At 38.3% G+C, this 23,395-nt stretch overlaps 1 protein-coding gene across 13 annotated transcripts in view; it reads right to left on the minus strand.

The window, feature by feature from the left end:
• LOC126426744 (eukaryotic translation initiation factor 4 gamma 1-like) overlaps positions 1 to 23,395 on the minus strand; it is a 656,907-nt gene that overhangs the window by 24,878 nt on the left and 608,634 nt on the right. For all 13 annotated transcript variants that reach the window (XM_050088722.1, XM_050088718.1, XM_050088727.1 and 10 more), the window contains 9 exons: positions 23,167 to 23,331; positions 22,055 to 22,192; positions 14,919 to 15,128; positions 10,930 to 11,006; positions 9,875 to 10,028; positions 6,623 to 6,896; positions 4,850 to 4,932; positions 1,733 to 1,899; positions 354 to 430 (listed from right to left, as the gene is read on the minus strand). In XM_050088722.1, coding sequence (XP_049944679.1) covers positions 354 to 430; positions 1,733 to 1,899; positions 4,850 to 4,932; positions 6,623 to 6,896; positions 9,875 to 10,028; positions 10,930 to 11,006; positions 14,919 to 15,128; positions 22,055 to 22,192; positions 23,167 to 23,331 — 1,345 coding nt within the window. The remainder of the gene's footprint in view (positions 1 to 353; positions 431 to 1,732; positions 1,900 to 4,849; positions 4,933 to 6,622; positions 6,897 to 9,874; positions 10,029 to 10,929; positions 11,007 to 14,918; positions 15,129 to 22,054; positions 22,193 to 23,166; positions 23,332 to 23,395) is intronic.

Genomic DNA, 23,395 nt, shown 5'->3' on the forward strand with positions numbered 1-23,395 from the left:
GCTGATTTCTTTGATCTTCTAACAACTAGCATATCCCATTCCGTAATCCACTCAAGCCTAAACTGCATAATGATGCTCACTTGTACAGAAAGTGCGTGGTTGGATTACCACAACCCTTTGAATGTCCATTCAGTTTAGTAATTATTATTACACACAGGTGTTAGCTGAAACAGGTCCACAGGTTTGCATCCACAGAAAAATACTAGTCGACAACTTATTCGTAAGTAACAAACTCTGAGCATAAAGCTTTAATATCTAATCAATTTTCAGACAATAATTTTACTGTGCAAATATTCAGTTATGTGTAAAATGAATAAACATATGAATCAACACATGCAAGTTCAACTACTTACAGACAAAATTACGCAAAGAGTTCATGGCCTTCTCACGTTCCGTGTTGCTCGGAGGAGGCTGTTTTCCATACGGCCGACTGCATAACAAACCAAAATAATTAGCAGCTGCTTTTTCCTTTCTATTTCCACAACATTGGGAAGTTCATTAAAGTGTACAACATTACATTACATTCTGTGCATAAAATACAAAGTTATCAAACAGAATTTAACAATACAAAACCTAAGGGCAATGAAACTGATTCAATTTTCTTCACAAAGCAAAATGTAGAAGTGGGTAGACGCAGTACCTCAAGCCCTGTATCTACAGTATATATTATTTATTCACAAGAACCAAGGAGACATTTACATTCATCACACCCACAACATGTCATACCTATGAACATACAAATGACTGACGATCTCAATCTATTAAAGGAAACAGGAAGAATGACTACCAGACAAAGGTGAACATACACTCATCTACCAAAATCAAAATGCCACACAAATTTTATATTTTGTTTTATCTGAGGAAATTGCACTTTAAGATAAGGAGTAAACATTACTCGTTAGGAACCAGAACAGCTTACTTCTAAATAAACCACTAGATAAAGACAAAATTATCAGTAGTAATAAGTTCTCTGCATCTACTTCATTTGTGCAAATGTAAGATGTAACTGGACATGCTAGTGGCGTCGCAAATTAAGAAACCGAGCCAACGTATTATACACAGAAATTGCAGGGAAGTTAGTTAACTATAACACGCAGAATCATCTGCAAGAATGCCCATTAAAAAAACTGTAGGGTCAATTGAAATACATGTTCCACATTTAATCTATTTTCAAAAAATAAAATACAGCATATTAAATTTAAGCTGGGTAATGAAACATGGAGGGCAAATGTCACAGTTGGCGCTTGTAAAAGCACCTTGACTGAAGGGGGTAGTTCTGAAAGTCACAGTAGTCCACATTAAAACTGGGATCACTATTGAATTCATGTATCAGTTCCTTATCGCTTCAAAAACTTTTTAGAGAACACACTGCAATCAAAGTCTGTAACAAAGTTGTGCGACTTTGCCCTTACTTGTGGCAGAAAGTGTGCTGAGTTGAGTTGGGTTGGGTTGTTCTGGGGGAGCATCCTGTGTTATCTCTGGCACAGCATTAAATGTAAACAACTGAAATACAGAAAAATCCTCTTTGCAGAGCTATGTGGTATATCCTTTGCTGATCTGTGCGCACTGGGGACAGCCCCTCTACAGTTTTGGATTTAGGGATGAAAGCGCCTTCCACAGGCCAATTTCCTATATAACACACTACTGTCAGTCGTCACACATATTAACAGCTTAAAAGGTTTACAGAATGAATACGAGAAAGCAGCAGCGTACAACAATAAGTGACACCCACCTGAACATGACACCGCTCTTCTTGTCGTCAACATCCTGCAGCGCGGCAAACGTGTTGCTCGTCTGGGGGAACGCCGAGCTGCGGTCTGAGTCGGAGTTGCCACCTGCCCCTTGTGTCCAGGCAGCAAACTGGTTGCTTCCACCCAGCGATACATTCATCAGGTCAGACTGCAATTAGAATTTGTCCCTTATTTACATACTGTCCAGTAAAAGTATATTATTTCTGCCTATATCTTTCAAATTCTAAAGGTGGCAGGGGTAAAATACAGGGAGCGAAAGGCTATTTACAATTTGTACAGAAACTAGATGGCAGTTATAAGAGTCGAGGGACATGAAAGGGAAGCAGTGGTTGGGAAGGGAGTGAGACAGGGTTGTAGCCTCTCCCCAATGTTGTTCAATCTGTATATTGAGCAAGCAGTAAAGGAAACAAAAGAAAAATTCGGAGTAGGTATTAAAATCCATGGAGAAGAAATAAAAACTTTGAGGTTCGCCGATGACACTAATTCTATCAGAGACAGCAAAGGACTTGGAAGAGCAGTTGAATGGAATGGACAGTGTCTTGAAAGGAGGATATAAGATGAACATCAACAAAAGCAAAACAAGGATAATGGAATGTAGTCGAATTAAGTCGGGCGATGCTGAGGAAATTAGATTAGGAAATGAGACACTTAAAGTAGTAAAGGAGTTTTGCTATTTGGGGAGCAAAATAACTGATGATGGTCGAAGTAGAGAGGATATAAAATGTAGACTGGCAATGGCAAGGAAAGCGTTTCTGAAGGAGAGAAATTTGTTAACATCGAGTATAGATTTAAGTGTCAGGAAGTCATTTCTGACAGTATTTGTATGGAGTGTAGCCATGTACGGAAGTGAAACATGGACGATAACTAGTTTGGACAAGAAGAGAATAGAAGCTTTCGAAATGTGGTGCTACAGAAGAATGCTGAAGATTAGATGGGTAGATCACATAACTAATGAGGAAGTATTGAATAGGATTGGGGACAAGAGAAGTTTGTGGCACAACTTGACCAGAAGACGGGATCGGTTGGTAGGACATGTTCTGAGGCATCAAGGGATCACCAATTTAGTATTGGAGGGCAGCGTGGAGGGTAATAATCGGTGAGGGAGACCAAGAGATGAATACACTAAACAGATTCAGAAGGATGTAGATTGCAGTGGGTATTGGGAGATGATCAAGCTTGCACAGGATAGAGTAGCATGGAGAGCTGCATCAAACCAGTCTCAGGACTGAAGACCACAACAACATCCATCTTTCAAGAACATTTAGAAGCTTAACTATAACTATGAATGAAGATTTTGGGGCTGCACTTAGGGTATAAAGCCTTTACAGTATTTTGCTCTGCATGTTTGATAAGCTTGTTTAAAGCTGTGATATTTTGATCTTGCAAGCTTTTCTGGTCAAGTTAAATTATAACCTGTTCTCAGACACTGAAAAACCGCATGAGAGCCGAATATCTACCGAACTCGACTGCACAATAAATGTGACACCATATCTTTTGCAGTCACACAGAGAGGCTTTTTATATTTCATGAACATCTATTATTTATGTTGTGTATGTGGCTGTCGTTATCAGTCCAAAGACTGGTTTCAGGAAGGTCAGCATAGTAGTTAGGCCAGTGCAAGCCTCTGTTTCTACAGCCTACAATCTGCTTACTGTACTCTACCCTTGTTCTCTCTCTACTATTTTTACACTTCTCTCTAGTACAAAAAGGACTCATGTGTCCTGTTAAAAGGTTCGTTCTTTTAAGTGAAGCTGGGCCACAAATTCATTTCACCACACAATTCATTTTAATACCACAATGGTTATTGATCTACCCATACAATCTTCCGTATTATCCCGTAGCACCTCATTTTGGAAGCTTCTGTTCTCCTCTTGCCTGGACTGCTGATCGCCCACACTTCGTTTTATGTCAGGTGCCATTCCAGACAATGACTTTGTAACAAGTTTCTATTCAACGTTAACGAATTTTTTTTTCCCGCAGGAATGTTTTTCTTGCTACTGCCAATCTGCACTTTATATCCTCTCTACATCATTCCATTTGTTCTTAACCTAACCAGTCACCACTGTCAAATATAATTTGTCTCACTGCACTATCATCGTTTTATTGACATTCGCATCACAACCTCTTTTCAAGACACTAGCCATCCTATTCAACTGCTCTTCTGTCATATGAGACAGAATTACGTCGTCACTAATGAACCTCAATATTTTTATTTCCTCTCCACGAACTGTAACCACCTTTCCAAATTTGTCTTTTTTCCATTAGTGATTGTTCACGGCCAAGACTAACGTCAGAACAGGCCACAGCCCTTTACAACCACTGCTTCTGTTTCATAGCCACAGTTTTAGAATGAGTCTATTCCAGCCAACATTTTCAGAAACTCACTCTACGGTTATAAATGCTTTCAATGTACGTTTGCATTTCTTGAACACATTTTATAACAAACCATAGGATCTGTAATTCCTTGTATGTTTTACATTTCCCTTAAACCGGAATTTATGCTGTCCACAACCACCTACCAGTTTTCTATTCTTAAAGTGTGCTGCATAGACTGAAGTAAGTACCAACAGTGAAAGTCTAATCAAAGAAATATCCTACAAAACAAAATGTGACATTGTTGGCACAACCAAATAGTGGACCACTGCCAATAATTTCGATAATTATCACTTTCTAATATCGAGTTCATATCAACCTAAATTTATGCAAAAGCAACTATATTTGGCAGAACAAATCACACTATGCTTAATGTAAGCCCTCCCCCCATCTCTCACACACACACACACACACACACACACACACACACACACACACACACACAGGAACCACTGTCAATTCCTTCTGAAGTTATTCCCACTTTCAGCAGTCACAGATTAACAGGTATACAAATGTTCTTACGAAATTCAAAAAGTGCGGCAATGGTTTGTGTCACTACAAAATTAACAAACACCACACCCACTACCACAAAATTGCAGTAAGACTAATACTACCTGGTCCTTCAGTTAAGTACGTTTACAAAATCTTACCTGACAAGAAGAATTGGACATCTAAGTGTAGTTCACAATTCTCAATTATCCTGTACATTCAGCAGCAGTACTCACCGGTTTGATCCGCAACTTGCTGGTGTCAAGGTTCTTCCTTTGGACTGACTGCCACCCATCTTCGCTAGGGCCGCCACCACCACCTGTTCCAATGCATCTTTATCAAAAAAACTTTTCCACTGAGTGAGAATGTACAACATTTAAATTTAACATAAACTCATTCAATAATGCCAAGATATCTAATCTGAACATGGATATTGATATTGATCCTCAGCAATGCAGACCCTTTTGGACAATGTGGTTCCATTTAAAACAACCTAGAATTTTCTCATTTTGTGTTGTATATATAGTAGATATATCCGCAGCCACCCTTTATGTCTCCAGTAGGTGCTGCTATTTACCAGCTGCAGCTTGAACTACTACACGTTTCAAATATTGGCAGCCAGAAGAGCAAAGATAGCAGCCATTTTTGCAGGCCGTGCACAGTTTTCTTTTTTTCAAACTGTGATTGAATTTGTCTCTGTAAAGCATGTTTTCCACAGGAATTAAATACAGAAAACTGTCCTATTAAAATTCATACTTTGTATGTTGCAATAATAATTAAGCTTATTGTATTTGTTCACATAATTATTGTGGTGGTTCCTTCTGAAACCACTGCACATCTCACATCATCATGAGCAGCTGTGACAGGTAGTCTTTTTTTTAGTTTCACACAACGTACTCCTGCAGAATAAAGGAGGAGGAAATTCAGTTATGCCTTTTGCAAAGTACTACTACTGATGCCGACCCAGAGTGACAGCAGCAGTGAAAGGGGAAATGATGTGTTAGCTGAAAACTAATTACTTTTTAATGAAAACGCCAGAGCTGTCTTGCATTATTTCAGAGAATGAGTAAAGATCGTTCTGAAAATGGCAGGGATGATAGTTTCAATGCAGATGGCAACATGCCAGTCATCTATTGTTGATCCTTCATAGACACTGGATGACTGTGCAATAAACTTTCGTTAATTTATAGGAGGAAATGGGCGTGAAAGAAAAATTGAGTAATGACAGTGAAGGTATGATATCAGCAGATATCTTTTAGTATCAATCTGGTGATAGTATGCTAGAAGAAACAGTTTTCCAGACTGATCACAGCCCTGGACATCAAAGTACTTCATCAGAACCATTAGCAACAAAATGTAGAACTGTTGTCCCAATTGTAAAAACACAACAGAAGCAAAGCATCTACCAATACATGACACCTCAAGGTACGGCGTACACAGTAGCACTTGTGAACGAACCTCACAGTAGCAGACGAACTGTGCTACAGAAGTAGCCTTACATTTATAAATTGCTGAAATGAACCGCATTTCACCTTACCACCAAATGTTGACAATATTAAATGTGCAGTGGTTTCACATGTGTGTGTTCGTTCAATCAATGTACGTAGCTTGTTTTTCGCATTGTTTGGTCTCTACGTATGTCTAATAAGACAACTCAAATTTAATTTCTAATATTTTTAGTACGTGAGGGTTATGTTGACATGTCACTCCTGTAGTGTATCAGACCAAAGAGGCAGAATTACAGATGAAAATTTTTTGAGCTTGTGGCCAGATCATGTAGTCAAATAAATACAACCCTTCAACAGTGTGTTCGTCTTCTATGTCAGGTAGTTGCCAACACTTTAAAATGCAAAGGAGCGCTCAGCTGAAAGCTCTTGCACATTTAACCATTTTATTTCTGTAAATCACCATCAAAGCCATGCATTTGCCCAAGACACAACAACCATTTTGCAGTCCTATCCTACACATAAAAACTTCAGTAAAGAAATCGTACAGTACATGCAACTTACGTTTTCTCCTGTCACCACCTCTGTCGTCACGACCGCCACCGCCCCCGCGACTACCACCACCACCTCCAGATGGCATTTGCATTTCCATCATCGACTCCCGCTCAGCTTCGCGCTGAATCTGGTCGATCGTTTTCGGTGCGGAGTCGTCCCGCCGAGGAACCCATTTGTTGTCACGCAACTCTATAACGTCCTGGAGCATGAACCTCACACGCGAAGAGATCTGGCCGCGCTGCTTTGAAAGCACCTTCATCTCTTCAAAGTAATTTGACAGATCCTAGAAAAGAAGAAACAGCTTTGCAGTTTCACATTTGTGTGTCCAGAGGGTTAAATATTCACTGTAAAACTGTACAGGTAACTGTATCACCTATCATGTAACTCTTAAGGACACTGTACTGTCTCTTAAGCTACAGAATACAAGAGCACACAACTGCTTCTGTCTGAGAAAGCAACATACAGCAAGTTTGTGTGACCTATTTAGTCACTGTAACACTGCCACAGCCAACTAGTCACAAGATACTTTCACAAACAGAAAAAGGTTTGAAATAGGAATCAAAGGGACTTGGCATTCATTGACTTTTACTTATTCTTGCATTTGAAAAAATATTTGACTGAGAAACGTTCGTTTTGCGGAACACTGGAATTGAGATTGCGATGCTCTTTTGTATGCTGATCATAGCTCATTTCGCATGACCTCACAAGCCGATGATAGCAGAGAGTATAGGAAACATGTCAGCCAACAGCAACATCACGTAAGTAGCGTGAGCATACAAATATGAAAAGTTTATGGTTTACATTAATATATGTAATGTAGCTACAAGAAAAGCTCCACTTTCACAAGTAACATTGATCTCCAAGAGTAATAAACTACGAGAGAAGCTAAGCTTTCACATGTAATATGGGTCTTTTCTGCGTGTGTTACACTTTACAATACATTACACAACTGTACTACTAAAATTTAAAATTCTGGGCTCGAAATTATTCTAAACGGCTGGTACTCAAAGTGTTACATTTTAAGCAAGAGTCAAACAATCTGTGATTTAAAAAACAGTTCACATTCTCACACGACTTAATTCATCTTGTGTAAAGGGAAATTTATTTTGAACATAACTCTTTTGAAACCACCATTCACAATATTTCCCCGAGACATGTTAGGTTCATTTCAGTAGTTGCCACAGAGCACCAAGAAACAGGTGTTACTGTGACTGTGCAGCTACAATGGCGTAGGAAGCCGTATTTCGTGTGTATAGAGCACTACAACATCTATTACATAATAAAAAAATAGGACATCAGAGGATACTCCTCAGATGATCAGATTTTCGTAAACCATTTTCAAAGGCATAATTAGGCACGTGCAACTGATTTCACATGTGCTTGAGCCCTCTGGCAACTGCTCGAACTAATCTAATGTAAGGATTTGTGACGTCATGCTCATCAAAAGCAGTTTGTTGTTACTAAGTATTGCATAGTCTCTTCATCCTAACACCTTGACACATTTTGCTGTTGACGGACACTTGTGTGTGCTGCTGTAGAAGGTGCATTTCTTTGCGACTAACTTTTTTTCTATTGTTTATGTTTTATTGCTGCAGTATTATCCTCCAGTAGTGGGATACAGTAATATTCTTTGTTAGAGTACCAGTCAAAATCACAAAAATTTAACTGATAACTAAAACAACAAAATATTCCCAGAATTCAAAAAATTTCCCAAGTAGTAGCTGTTTTTCTCCCGGGTGAAGAAATTCCCACTCTTTTCCCGGATTTCCCAGTTGACATCCACCCTCAACTCTAAAGAATCCGTTTCCCACATATAAAACACCTTTGAATATCTAACTGTTTACAAATGAGTTGAAGTGTCAAATATCTGATATTAAGCATGTGAAACGACCTTAGTGCTGGAAGATGCAAAACGTTGATTATGTCTTTTTAGCTTCATGGCATGCTGGAACAACCCAATGAAGGTCAAAATCATAACTGGTAAGTAGCAAAGAAATAATAGAACAACATGCTCAACACAAGTTTTATCACATAACAATGAACATTTATGAAATGATTAACTGTTTCCCTTCCAATATTTTGTTGGGCTGTAAACACAGGAAGTTTAGGTAATAATAGACTTTCAAAGTTGTAAATTCAGTCATTTAGATTCAACACTGCAATTTTTTGTTACTCCAGGAAGCCAAGGAATAGATAAACTTGCAACTGGGACCGAGTATGAGCTGATGTTAGTCCTACATTCATTGTGTGACATTCACGGTAGACACTTATTTCAATGTCACATATAGGGAGTTTAAAATACAGTCTATTTCTTGATGGGTGTAGTACGCACACAGCGTGTGACAGCTTGTATGTTGTATTACATGTGAATATACGAAAAGCTGTAAATTTCTATTTTCTACCAATTAGGTAATTTCCTTCCCTCCCTGGAAAGTAGGTCCACTATCACAAACCCTACTTTTAATTGTACCGGACATACTTTTAACTTCTACACACCAGAGGCAACCCATTTGAACCATAAATATTTTATAATTTAATGGGTCAGATGCCTAAAACAAACTGATTACAGTAATAGCACTAATCACTGTTTTCAGAGAATAGAACGGTTTGGTTTGTCCCATACCTTTCCATCCTGGCCAGCTACATTAACTGACCTGGAGGATAGGGCATGCATTGAATTTCCCAACAATAATTTATAATTTTGCCACTGGCTAGCAGAATTACAATGGGATTGTTGGGTCATTACCAAAGTGCCACGCAATATGTTGGTGCAATTGCAACCAACTGGTAAACTTTATATTAAGGAATTTTTGTATTTCAGGAGAGCCTTCTGCACAAAACCATGTAAGTTTATTGTAGGTGCATCAACACAAAACCAAGTTACTTAGTTTTTAAAATGCATTAACCATTTGTATTTGGGCTCAAGTATGCCTTTGATAAGTTACTGGAGAGAAATTTTACCTTAAACAAGATGTTAACATGTAATAACTTTCAGAAAGAAAATAAAAACCACCTGAAGCTAGCAGAGTAAGCTGAAATGGGTCTGAGTGCAACTGAACTTACCAAACTGTCCCTTGTATAAAGCAGAATTTCTCTCCAATTTTTCCTAGCTAGAACAGAACTAAGAGCTACAACAACCGAAACATGATTAATGAACTTCTATCGAGTAGACTGTATCCACGACAGTGTACCAAAAATCACATCACAAAGCACATGCCACACAAAACTCACATTCACTCCCCTCTTTTACTAAGAACTTACATGCTTTTTGCTCTCCACATCCTTTCCTATAGTAGTTAGCAGTTTACACAGGCACTCTAGCGACTCCTCATCCCTCTGCTTCAGAAGGTGTTGTATACAGCGATGCATAATATTCGACGTCAGCATACCGAGCTTAAACAATTCTCCTACAAACCTGAAGCAAAAGCAAATACATTAGTGCGCTCAACTGGAAATCACAGATGATGTCAATAATGCAGTAACAATAATGAGGCTGTAGTAATTTTATCACTGACACACTCAACTTCCAATAGTCAAAATAATGGAAACTCCAGGTAGGAACATCAACAAAGCAGGAAAAAGAGACTGCTATTTATCATGAAGAAGGCACGTCAAGTTGCAGATGGGTGCCCTGTGGCACAGCACACAGCTGAATATTAACGTGCTCTATTTCAATGGCTGCTTCACTACGCGACCCGTCTGGATCCTTCCTTTGACCACGAGCTTTTCTGATCTGTGCAGATGGAAGTTGTCCTCGCAAAACATTTTCCGCTCCCATGATTACCCCGGTTTCAACCTAGGGTAACACGCTGTCCCCACACGCTTCACAGAAGTATCCACCTGTAAGATACTGTAGGACCTGCACACTCCACGAGACAGTGTTCTCCCCCCTCCCACCCCCAGCCGTACACTACTATCCCTTCCCCTTCTCCACCCCTTCATGCTGCTTGCATCCCATGTGATGCATTCTGGCCCGAGATGGGAGTAGGCAGTCATGTGCATGAGGTGTGTGTGTGTGTGTGTGTGTGTGTGTGTGTGTGTGTGTGTGTGTGTGATGAAGGCTGCGGCTGAAAGCTGTGTGCCAGTGTATTAGTCCTGTATGCAACTTGTCATGTCATGTCTACGTTACATACCAATCGGTCTTTTCCTACATTACTTCAAAGAGTTTATCAACAAGACATTTGCTAGAAAATAATTTGCACATGAAACACCCACTATAATTGAACCGCAAAATGTTGAATAATGTTGCACAAAAAACTAGGCTCATTTCAAGTTTTAAAAATATCTATTAGCATACATTAGCTTCTTGTACTCACCTAATGTTTCCTACGGATTTCATACGTAACCGCCTTTCCGTCTCTTCAAACTCTAATTGCAGTTCTTTTTTCTTTTCCTGTTCAACAAAAATAGAAAATGTTTTATTGTTCTGTTAGTTAACAAATGTTAAGCAAACTATATGAGCATTTTACATGTATTCAACAAACATTGGTACTACCATGCCACCTCTCTTCTGTAATTTTCTTCTCAATCTTATGTAGCCTATATGCCGACGCACTATCAGTTGTGACATCTAAGGCTGGAGTAACCGTTGGGTACACACTGAATAGCTGAACAAAATCTAAAAGTTTGATCTGCATGAACTGTGGTGACTTCTAATAACAAAGAACACTGTCTGGTATAGTAATATCATGTAACAGTCATCACAATAAATATTTTGCACAAATTCCTAAGGCTCTGATATTTCATATTTTCTACCAAACAACTGAGCAAGAGCTGAACAGAAACATGGAGATATCTGCCTATATTCACTCCAAAATTGGGAGACACATTTTGTAAGCCTCAATTTATTGCAGCAAAATAATTTTGTGTTGCAATTGCAAGTTGAAAGAAAAAGTTTGGTACTATGACCAACAATCAGAATAAAAGTACTCTTAGCAGACAAGTGACAAATCTTACCACTTGATAAGACATTTTCTAATATTTACAATGAAGACGACAATGCAGACAAAGCTCAAAGAAGCAACTACTTAATAATTCTGCACAGTTAACAGGGAGAACAATCTTCTGCAACCAGCACAAACATTCCTCCAAGATAGCAACCAGAAATAAACACTTTAGGACAATGGATTTTAAAGGTAGTTTGTAAATGCATACAGGTATGACATTTATCTGGAAATGGGAAAAAAATTTATTTTTTTACTTATTCTCTGATATAAATAAGTCATTAGTTGAAAGTATCATTCCCAATCAGCTAATTAGAAAGGACACACAGACCAGATGGTCAGTAGTAAAGATTAAGCGCTCTCTCTCTCTCTCTCTCTCTCTCTCTCTCTCTCTCTCTCTCTCTCTCTCTCTCTCAAGAGAGTAGCAGGGAAATTTAAACAGAGAGAAACTGATAAAAATTACTTAAGCCTACTAAAAATTGTTGTAACAGTCTAGAAATAGGCTTTCTTGTGAAACTGCTAGCTGAGGTTGAAGAGCCAGATGAATTTTTAACAAGAAAGGACAACAGATCAATGAAAACAAGGAAGGACAACAGATCAATAAACAAGATATCTTTGACAAGAGTTTTGCATATTCATTGCCGAAGTATTACGTACAGTTACACTACATTCCCGTAATTAATGTTTCTCGTCATTTACGACTTTTTTTTTTATCGGTCCCATCATATTTCCTATGCCCACAATGTTAATTTTTACCCGATTTTGCATCAACATATTTCTGATTTTCCTGCGGTTTACACATTAGGAAAAACTGTTTGTGGAGAAAAACTGACCCTGGAATGATGTTGGACATCCAGTAGTGTTTACAAAGATTATGCGGTTTAGTTTCTCAACATCAGGCCACACTACTCAGCAGATTTGAACCAGTAAATATGTAACAGTTGGAACAATTCATGACATTATCTCCAGCCACTGCCAAGCTCTACTTGGCTTGGTGACTGACGGGAGTACCTAGGTTCATTCGAACGAAATATCACAACCAATCACAACCATTTGACACCATCATTCACTTTGCGTTTTTCAAATGTTTTTAATTTAAACACAGCACCAGTTATGTATTTTATTCTTGCTCAGCAAAACTTCTTTCGAGAATTTATTCTCATTGTCAAGTGCAGCATTTAAGTATGTATTTTTTGTGATGTTACACAAATAATGGAAATGACTGTGTGTGTGTGTGTGTGTGTGTGTGTGTGTGTGTGTGTGTGTGTGTGTGTGTTTCTACGTAACTGGTAAGGCACAGTGCTTGATAATTATAAAAAAAATAAAAAATATTAATAAAAAAGTCTACAGTGCAAGATGCAGAGTAACACACATTTAAACATCACACAAAATACCTATGTATGTATTTGCACTTTATAATGAGAAAAAATTCTATAAACGTGTCATGCTAAGCATGAAAAAACATGGAACTAGTGCAGTATTTCACGACTCAAGTAACGAATGGCAGCTGCAGGCTGTCAAAAACATCGATTATGACACGATTTATAAGATAGTAAACCTTCATTACATAATAAACAACTCCCTGACAAGTCTTCTGATGCCTGCCATGTACACATATCATACATGGTGTACATGGGAGTATCCTATATATAACTTTTACAGCTTAAATCATTTTTACATGATTTTTTTTTAAGTCCCTTGAAAAGTTTAAAAGCAGAGTTTCACTGTACTTACAGTATTACATGGGAACTCATCTGCTAGTGGTCTGGATGCAGTCATATGAACACAATTCGTACCAGTAGACTGCAAATTGACTCCGCATCGTTATACTGAGTAAGTGCAACATAAAACATTAAATAAAGACTGCAGTATGTTACATCATCCAATCAATAGTATCCCCGTCAAGCATATATCTGTCGCTGGGCACAAGTTTTTTTTTCTTGTAGAATATTCAGACAACTCTTACAAGTAAGGGAGTCTTTATTCTATGTTGATCCCGAAACTGAAAGCATAAATATTTTCTCGGCCAACGGTATGCCGTGTAGTCCTGCAACAACTACTGTCAGATTCTTACAGTTTCAGCCTGCTTAATGGAAGCAACAACAGATAGCATAGGCTTTAGCCTGCAAATATGCATCTGTGGAAGACTTTATCCCCCCTCCAATTCCTTTCCCAATACAAACAACTGACTCTCTCACAGTGGATTTAATACTCTGGCTTGATCACTGCAAAATATAATCCACATCTTGAGCACAAATATAATTTGAATCTTTTTACCATGCAGATGAAACTTTACAGCATTACTAAAGAACAAATAACAGAACTCATTTTCTAAGATGCATCAACGTACAGCTAATCCTATTGCATGAAGTCGTCACATCGATTTCAAAATTTGTTCTGCAATGAGCAAAACCATGACTAATTGTAGAATTGGTAATGGTAGAAAGAGTTTTTCCATGGTCTGGATGTCCCACTAACCCTGAAGTTACATCCATGGTATTGCAATACAGTTTTTTAAAATACAATCAGAGTCTTGAGGACATACTCAAAGAGCCCTCTCCAACAATCTAAGACATACGGCTTCCCTTCTTTTGTACTTTTAGCATTTGATGTTCAGTCCCCAGACAAAATCCTAAACCAGTGTAATTCACTTGTTAAATACACATTATTGAACTTTAAAATATTTCTGAGTGATGCGAAAGAAAGGATTCCGAGCATAACCACACAGCTGTTAGGACCAGTGTCTGTATCACACTAGTATTATTGTGTAGAAGTTGGTTTGATTTTTTTATTGAGAACCAGCTTTACTTTAATCTGAATCACATATTTATCATCGAACAAAGCTGTTTAGTTATCGAATCTAGTTTTCAAGAAATACTAAACACTCTAAATTATTACTAGTGATGCCCAAAAACGTGTTCTGAATAAATTAAAATTTGGTATGATGTTCAAAAAGAAACCAACACTTCAAAGAGACGCACTTCACTATTAAAAAAAAAAAATTCATTTGAAGACTCAGACACTTCAAATTTTCATGTAAATACCAATTAATAATGAGAATTAATCTGCTGCTGATAGTTAACATGCTGCTTCACAAATACAAAATCAGTAGTATGCTGTACACTGCTCTCTACAGGCACTCCATTTTTTTTTTTTTTTTTTTTTTTATCTAATAGCACTCTGGAACCCCCAAAGTTCACAGGTGGGTTTTAGGTACGCATCGCACTGCTTTAGGACAGTTACGTTCACAATCCTTCCTGCTTTAGGACAAAGACTTTAAAACTTTTGTAGGATCTATGAATTCAAGTGTGACAACTAACAACCATAACCTTATACCAAACAGTGCTACACAGGACACTTACCGGGTCTGTACACTGTTCGATCTCTTTGAGGCGGTCGTCACGTTTCAGGTCAGCCTGAGTGTTCTTCTCGAACTCGTGCTGGCAGCGACTGAGCAGCAGCTTGCGGAAGTTCTCGGGCTGCCCCTCCTTGCTGCCATCTGCGACTTGCATGTTTGAGAGCACCTTGCACATCTGCGCGTACGCCACGGAGTAGCTCGGCTCGTCGACAGCCTACAACAGAAATCCAAATGTGTCGAGAAAATCCCGAGGCTGTCACTGAAGGAGATCTAACACGAGGTGGCAACTGTCGTCGAAAGATGTACCTGAGAATTTCAAATCACAACACAAATTTCTTCATATGCGAGACTAAGTGTGTCCACTAATTCGTCGCAGAATCATTTTCGTTTTGTTGCCAAGTCTTTATGTGCACATAGTATTAGTTCTTTTTATGCACTTGTAGGCTACTCCACACTTCTATTCAGTTTACCTCCTTTATTCCTATATTATTTGAAATTTACCTAGGATTGAAGAATACTGGACACAGAACTGATTTTTTGGTTCCATAAGTATTCTAGTTACAGTAAACAAATTATAATGAAACTTATTTTACAGATGGGAAAACTTACTAGATATATACAACCTGCAAAATTTCAACATTCGTGCCTCTTACACTTTGAGCAAGCTTAAGATATGATCTTATTCAACTTGCATGTGAGATGGTTTTTGAAATAGCTGCAATAAGAAGAAACCTTCGAAATAGATGGATTATACGGACCACCTTACAGTAACATGGAAGAATTTTTCTGTCATTTAGAGGAACTTGTTAAACTCTCACCTCATAAAAAAACAAACTATAATAGTAGGGGATGTGGACTGACTCCTTAGCTAATAGTATAAAATTATCTTCAATTTATTGATGTATTAACAGAGTAAATAAGGAAAGTGGAGGGAGAGACAATGCAGTGTGCAATAACAAGTCACAATGAAAAATTACTGAGTGACCCAAGTGAAGGATGCAAGATTCATAGACCAGTTTAGTAAGCTGAGTAGAGAGGAGGTGATCGACCCACTAAGTAATGTCAGTAATTCATTCTTCCTGAGGTGTTACTGAATTGGAAATCCTGAAAACCATTTCCAACTTAAAAGTACATACATCCAGTGGCTGGGATGACATCTCAGCAAAATTTCTGAAAGAATGTAGTAATGAATTAATAAAGCCACTGCAACATTTAATAAACAGCTCTTTCAGTCGGTGGTCATTTCCTGACCTGTAAAACTCACTGAAATCAGACCAATGCATAAAAAGGGGAACAATACGATACACAAAACTATAGGCCTATTTTAATTGCCATCAGTACTTAGTAAGCTGCTGGAAAGGCTACTTGATCAACTTTAATCTTTTTACTTTAAGTGTACTGTATTAAAAAACAGTCAGCATGGTTTCAGGAAGGGCTGGTCTACATTAACAGCTTAGGTCCATTTTTGCAAGTGGTATTGAATAAACCCGATGAAGGAAACATAGCTATTGGCACCTTTTTAGATTTATCCAAGGCTTTTGATTCTGCAAATCGTTCAGATCTTCTACATAAAGTAGAAACTTATGGAGTCAGAGGAGCAGCATTAGATCTGTTACGATTCCACCTTGCTGACATGACACAGTGTGTAAAGCTGTGTCATACACCTGGGAGACGAACAGTAAAATCATCTTATAAAATTCTAGACTGTGGAGTCCCTAAGGGAAGCATTATCAGACTTTTTTGTTTATCGTGTACATCAACGATACACTAATTCACCAAAATTCAAACCTACTAAATTATGCTGACGATACCTCCTCCATACGTTGTGGCTCAACAAAACAGTTAGCAATGCAAAATAATGCAGAGAACATTAGCCCCATAACAGAATATCCCACTAAAAACAAATTGGCAATAAGGACAAGACCATTCTGATGGAGTTTCTGCTAAATCATAAACCAAGACAGGTGGATACAGAACCAGAGCTATCAGTTGAAACATTGATAAATTCCTGGGTATTATAGAAGACTTACATCTTAGCTGGAAGGAGCAAATCAGCTGTATGTGTAAATATATCTCCTGTAACACCTACCCGCTAAAACTCCTTTCTAGCATAATAGTACATCATGTTTTCAGACAAATCTATTTCGGAATTGTACACTCCCACCTGCAATATGGAATAGAGATTTGGGGTGGGGTGGGGGGGCACAATGGTATATATGGATAGGGCTTTTAGAGCACAGTGAAGAGCAATTAGGATAATGTCTAGTATTAGTAAGTGACAGTCCTGTAACGAATATTTCATGAAGTATAACATACTAACAGTGTATTCATTGTATGTTCTCAGAACTATACTGTTTGTATAAAAAAAGGAGCATAGTGTAATCAATAGTGAAATCCATAATTGTAATACAAAGAACAGGAAGGATTACCAACAGATCGTAGTCCATTTTGTGCTGGAAGACATTTTTGTAACAGATTGTCAAATAATATAAAATTATTAAAAGGCACCATACTTAAGACAAAATTAAATCAACTATTAATTGATACACATCTGTACTCCATCAAAGATTTATAATGTTATTGTGTATAATTTAACTTCCTTTTAATGTTCTTGTGTTTGTAAACAAACTATGTCCACCACTTAAGTTATTATGGACAAATAAATCATTTATTTATTTATTATTTATTCGTAACTATGAAATCCTGAAAGAATTTCTACTTCTTGGTATTCGTAACACTTTCATAAATTTTTAAATATTGTATGAGAAACCAACTTTCTCCAACCCTCAGCAATTCCATTGCCGCTGTAGCCTGTCACAGAGCTGTATTACCTAGAGCAAGTGAGAAATCCTAGCAGAGACATGCCTTGAAACCAACGGAATGCAATACTGATGGATTTTTCTCCAAATACGAATCCGTATTTAACGTTTCTAAAAAAAATTAAAAATTTAACACTGCAATTGTGTTAATGATGAATTAACATCTAAGGGGAAAATTCTTGTGTGTACATTATATTTCTCTGCACACTCATCTTAGAGGAAACAGACGTGGCAGTCAAGAATCTACAGACAATACCCAAGACTTCTAAGACTGGCAAGATTTCTCGAGATAGCTGTGACTGAGCGACAATATTTTAACAATTCTATCCCTTCTGTAACTTGGCTTTAGCAGCTCCATAATTATGTGTCTGAAACAGAATCTTAGTAACTTTTCACACAGTGACTCAGTAAATTTCTTCCTATCAAACAATCAGTTCAACTCTCTCAATCTTTCTAAGTTTCCTGGAATGCCACTTTAAAACAATTCAATTATGTTTCAATAGGCAGTGCGTTTCCTACAATTGCCCCAATCTGAGGTTGCATTTATCGTGTACCTCTCGCCTAGCACGAAGTCCCAAGCAGTTGGGAAATGCACAAGTGATTCCTGTATGCAAGAACAAACCTGCGAAATTAATACAAATACCGTTCATTTTGATATACTGCAGAATATTGGAACATATTATCAATTTGAATGTAAGAAATTTTCAAGACAGAAGAGAAGCTGTCTGTAAATGAGCAGTTTACAAAGCATTGCTGATGTGATAGTTTGCCTTATTCTCATGTGAAACTGCAAACCGTGGATGAAGGGCAACAAGCAGAGTCCATATTCCTGCATTTCCGAAAAGCATTAAACACAGTACCCAAATACAGACTAGAAGAAGACACAAGCATACAGCATATGTTCCAGATATTGGAATGGCTCAAAAGACTTCTTAAGCAACAGAACCTAGTATGTCATCCTTTATGGTGAGTGTTCAGAGACAAAGGATACTGTCAGGAGCGCCCTATGACTGCTCTTATTCACCATATACGTGACTAACCTGATTGACCGGGTGAGCACCGATCTGCAGCTGTTTGTGACACTGCTGCTGTGGTGCACAGCAGGGTGTCATTGAGTGACTGTGGGATAATACAAGATGAGACAATATTTCTAATTTTTGTAATTAATGATAGCTAGCTCTCAATGTAGAAAAATTTAAAGTAAATGCGGACGAGTAGAAAAAACAATCCTCGAAGCTGACTGCAGAACAGTTCTACTCCCACCAACATCCATTTTGCCTAGGCAGTCATACTGACCACCTACTAGTGGTACAAGGTCCTCCCCAACACTTGGTGGAGTATGTGTGTATGTAGATGTAAACATCTACATTTGTAATGCACATTATGTACAACAAACGACATTTTTTGCTAAGAAAACAATTTAACACAGAGTGAATAATTGAAGTCTTCCTTCCAAAGTAACGCAACTGCAATGGGAAAATTGGATAAATAATTCTATATTGAGTACCCTAGCAAAATAAAGATGTAACATCTGTTTCTTTGTTAATATCAGCAATAAACGAGAAACAACATAGCACAATCCACACGAATTTGTGTCATTAGCAATTTCATTTGTTCAAACGCAGGATAAAAAGTTGTGTTAATACCGTGATTGAAGATGTCTAGCAGTCTTTTCTGTAACGTTAGTGGCAAAAATATGGAAATCACTAATGTGAACATTTTGTCAACACCCTGACAGAATGTTTAAAAGATAGTCATTTCTAGATTTCACCTTACTATTACACAGAACAGCTAGACTTCTTAAATTACGGTGACGACAATTCTGTAACGTGATCTAATAAATGAAACCAATTGACCAAGTATTTACTGAGCAGTGGCGACTCCAGGCTGGAACAGCAGTAACATTAGCAAAGGATGGACTGCAGCTCACCATAAAGGTGACGTGTTGAGCAAGACAGACAGAAAACAAAAGGACTATTTACACTTTCAGCTTCCAGCCAAGGCAATCTTCAGAAAAGAAAAAACACTAACATTCATGCAAGCAAGCCTACCTCACGTACACAAGACTTCAATCTCCAGCAGCTTGAGACTTTAAGCCATTTCGGTCTGAGCTGCTGGAAATTGCAATTGGGTTCAGGTGTGCTTGCTTGTACAAATGTATAATGCTTTCTTTTCCGAAGAAGGCGTCAGCCAAAAGCTAAATGTTCAACAGTCTTTTCGTTCTGCCTGTCTCAAGTCAACCTGCCACCTTTATGGCAAATAGCTATCTTTTTCCTAATGTTATAAGAATTTACCGACATAGCTGTGCTGGTTCTCATCAATCAGTATTAGTCTCCATCAGCTGTGGAGCTTGAAATAATCAAGATTGTTTCCTTCCCACACTGAGGTTTAAAAAAATTCAAAATATCTGAGAATAGTAAAGTATCCTGAACTATGAACCATTAACAAATCAAAATTTTCTGCCCCGTCAATTCCTGTAGAGCCAACCAAAACGTAAAATTTGAGAACTGCATTTTAGCCATCACATGTACAAACTATTTTTCATTCCTGAACATAGCAACCACAGAAACAATGCCACCAAAAAATGGAATACACAATGTACTTTTACAATCAAATGACAAGTTTAAATAGGTCAAGTAATTACGCAGAGGTACTAGCATAAGCAAGTTTGTTGATAGGTCTCCAGTGATAGCTACTACGACAAACAAGTGAAGATTGGGTCTTACAGCTGATTCCTAAAATCCAGTTATTCAAGTTCCTGAGAGTTTTAACAGGTTGCCAAAATACTGATAGAAGGTGAAAGCCTACTTCTCAAATGGCACACCCTGCACAGATCACATCCATACTCAGTTGTTACAGAAGAATTATGTGCTATTGGGGGGGGGATCACCAATTTAGTATTGGAGGGCAGCGTGGAGGGTAAAAATCGTAGAGGGAGACCAAGAGATGAATACACTAAGCAGATTCAGAAGGATGTAGGTTGCAATAGGTACTGGGAGATGAAAAAGCTTGCACAGGATAGAGTAGCATGGAGAGCTGCATCAAACCAGTCTCAGGACTGAAGACCACAACAACAACAACAACAACAACAACAACAACAGGGGGGGGGGGGGGGGGGGGGGGGGAACAGGCGTCGTATCAATGCCTAACATAAGTAAATAGGACAGCTTGCAATGTTATACACACTTTTTCAACCATTTCAACTTTTCCCATTATGGAATTGTCTCAAATAAGCACCAAGTCCTAATTCAAAGTAACTTTTGAACCTCACTGAAAATTATGGCACAACAATGGTAATTTCATATTGTTTTTCAATTTCTAAATAATTAAAGAACTAGCTTTGTAGTTTGGTGCAAGTGAAATTTTAGGTACAAATTCAGGCTTACTGATGTACAAGAACTTTTAGCTACATACCTTTACTTGTACAATATCAGACAAACTCATTTCTGAAGCTTGTAAAAGTACAACAAGAAAATAGGTGACCACATTCTAGGATTCAACTGGTTGCCTTAAAAACTCGTGTAGTTAACATTGCAAATGGTAACAACAGATTAACAACAGTATAGGCCAGTTATCAGTTCTCTCGCTTCAGACTGTGAAGCAAATTTACGACCCCAAATCTACGTTTACACCCATACTACAACCACAATTAAAGTATTAGTGCCACCCACCCTAGAAACTTCTAAAGAACCCTTAATACTGCATTTTCTATACTTGCATCTAACCACTTAGCCTAACCTAGTGTACTTGATTAATAGCTTAAGACTATCTCTGTACCTTCTAACCCTCTACCTCATACAAGCATGAAGTACCTACAGCAGCTCAGAATCTGTATGCAATCAGTTGGGTAGCTCAGAAACTCCAGTCTGGCATGACATACAGGTGTCATCATGGCTCTGCTTTACCCACGTAATAAAGAAGGACCCGATTTTCTGTCTGAAAATAGCCCATACCTTTATGTAAGACAGAGCAAGTTCTTCGAAAGAATTTGATACTTTTCCATGCACTTTAATGACAGTGAGAGGAATAAATTCACTACAGCTGCAGATTGTTTTAGCAGCCTGAGATAATATCCTTCATAAAACACGACATGGCTTTAACTTGACAGCTAAGTGTCTGTAAGGATTACATTACATTTTGGTGCCTGTGGGGCATGCAGGAGGGGGGAGAGGGAGAGAGAATGTAAAGCAATGACACGGGTTAACTTGTCAATGCCAACTCGGGAAACATCATGTAGCTTTGGGGGAGGTTAGGAGATTGAAAACTGACTTCACAGCCAAAATAAATATTCCATCATGTGGTTTTTAACTGGTGTACTCACCTTCTCGAACACCAGATCGATGACACCGTGCAGCCGTTCACTGTTGTCAATTGGTAGGGCCTGTACTTGTTGCACCAATGTGTGGAACTTCTGGGGCGTCAGTTTGTTCAGTACACCACGAACTTTTTTGTATAGATCCTGAAATAGAACTCAAATATCACTCTATCCACATTATATGTGAAGCACTGGTAAACTAATAATATTTCTGTACAATATACTTTACACACTCTATGTAGGTGAAGTATTCTGTTTACTTTCATTTCAGAATTGCATTTTAATCCCTTATTTACTCTGCTCCAGTTATACGTAATTATATTCTCTCCATCAGGTCAAGTACTAACAATGTAAGTTGACTGCAGAAGACTTTTACAGATGTCATAAGAACACAGGGCGAGTCAGAGAGCACAACTTTGGAGCAATATAGAAACTTTTAGAGAGAACTTACAGAATCTGTAGATGTGTCACATAGTAGCAAATGACCACAAGTTTGATTCACATAGTGGAGTGCCGGTGCAGTGCACAGTTACTTTCACTGTTGTGGAACGTGCTAACTGGGCATTTTGGTTTGAATTTTCAAAAAACCAACTCTTGCAACAACTGTTTGGTGTAAATTTCACACAGAATACATTGCTAAAGAACCTCTGCACAGGCATACAATTCACTCTCGGCCAAGATTCGTATCGACACTGTCTTGGCACAAGTTATATCAAATTTGCTGCAGTGAGCATGGGAAGAAATTGCTTACATCACAAACAGTAGTCACATAGAAACAAAGTGACACTTGAGGCTTACGTGAAACTCGAGGTCTTCTGCTAGAAAATGACATCTACTTAGCCTGTAAGTTACCTCAATAGATCTGATCATTCCGAAGTTTGAAAGGCTTTTATTCATCCTGTATGTCTAACAACTATCCCTCACCTATCATTTTATTCGACCGACACGGGCGACGGTATAGTAATCCTTGCAGTGGAAACATTTTTAAAAACTTCCATATTTAAATTCCCAACTAACTGCACGAAAGGGAGACTTGATTCTTTAAACGATTGCCACAGATCACACAGTAAACAGTGAATGGACCAGATGCAGGACCCACAGCCACAACAACAACTAACCGCAGTCTTGTCCTGCTCTGCTTGGCTGCCACGCATCCGCGCCGGCTTCCACGCGTTCTCCGTCTCCCGCAGTTTCACCTCCGTCTTAATCGAGTATTGGATAATAGGCGGCTTCGCCCCACTCTTCGCCTTGCCTTGCTGGCTTCCACGCTTTGTTACCGGTTGCTGAAACAAAAACCACATTGCCTCTATCAGTAGCTGACACTTACATTGAAAATAACACTTCATT

The sequence above is a fragment of the Schistocerca serialis genome, chromosome 11, assembly GCF_023864345.2.
Source record: "Schistocerca serialis cubense isolate TAMUIC-IGC-003099 chromosome 11, iqSchSeri2.2, whole genome shotgun sequence".
Classification (NCBI taxonomy): domain Eukaryota; kingdom Metazoa; phylum Arthropoda; class Insecta; order Orthoptera; family Acrididae; genus Schistocerca; species Schistocerca serialis.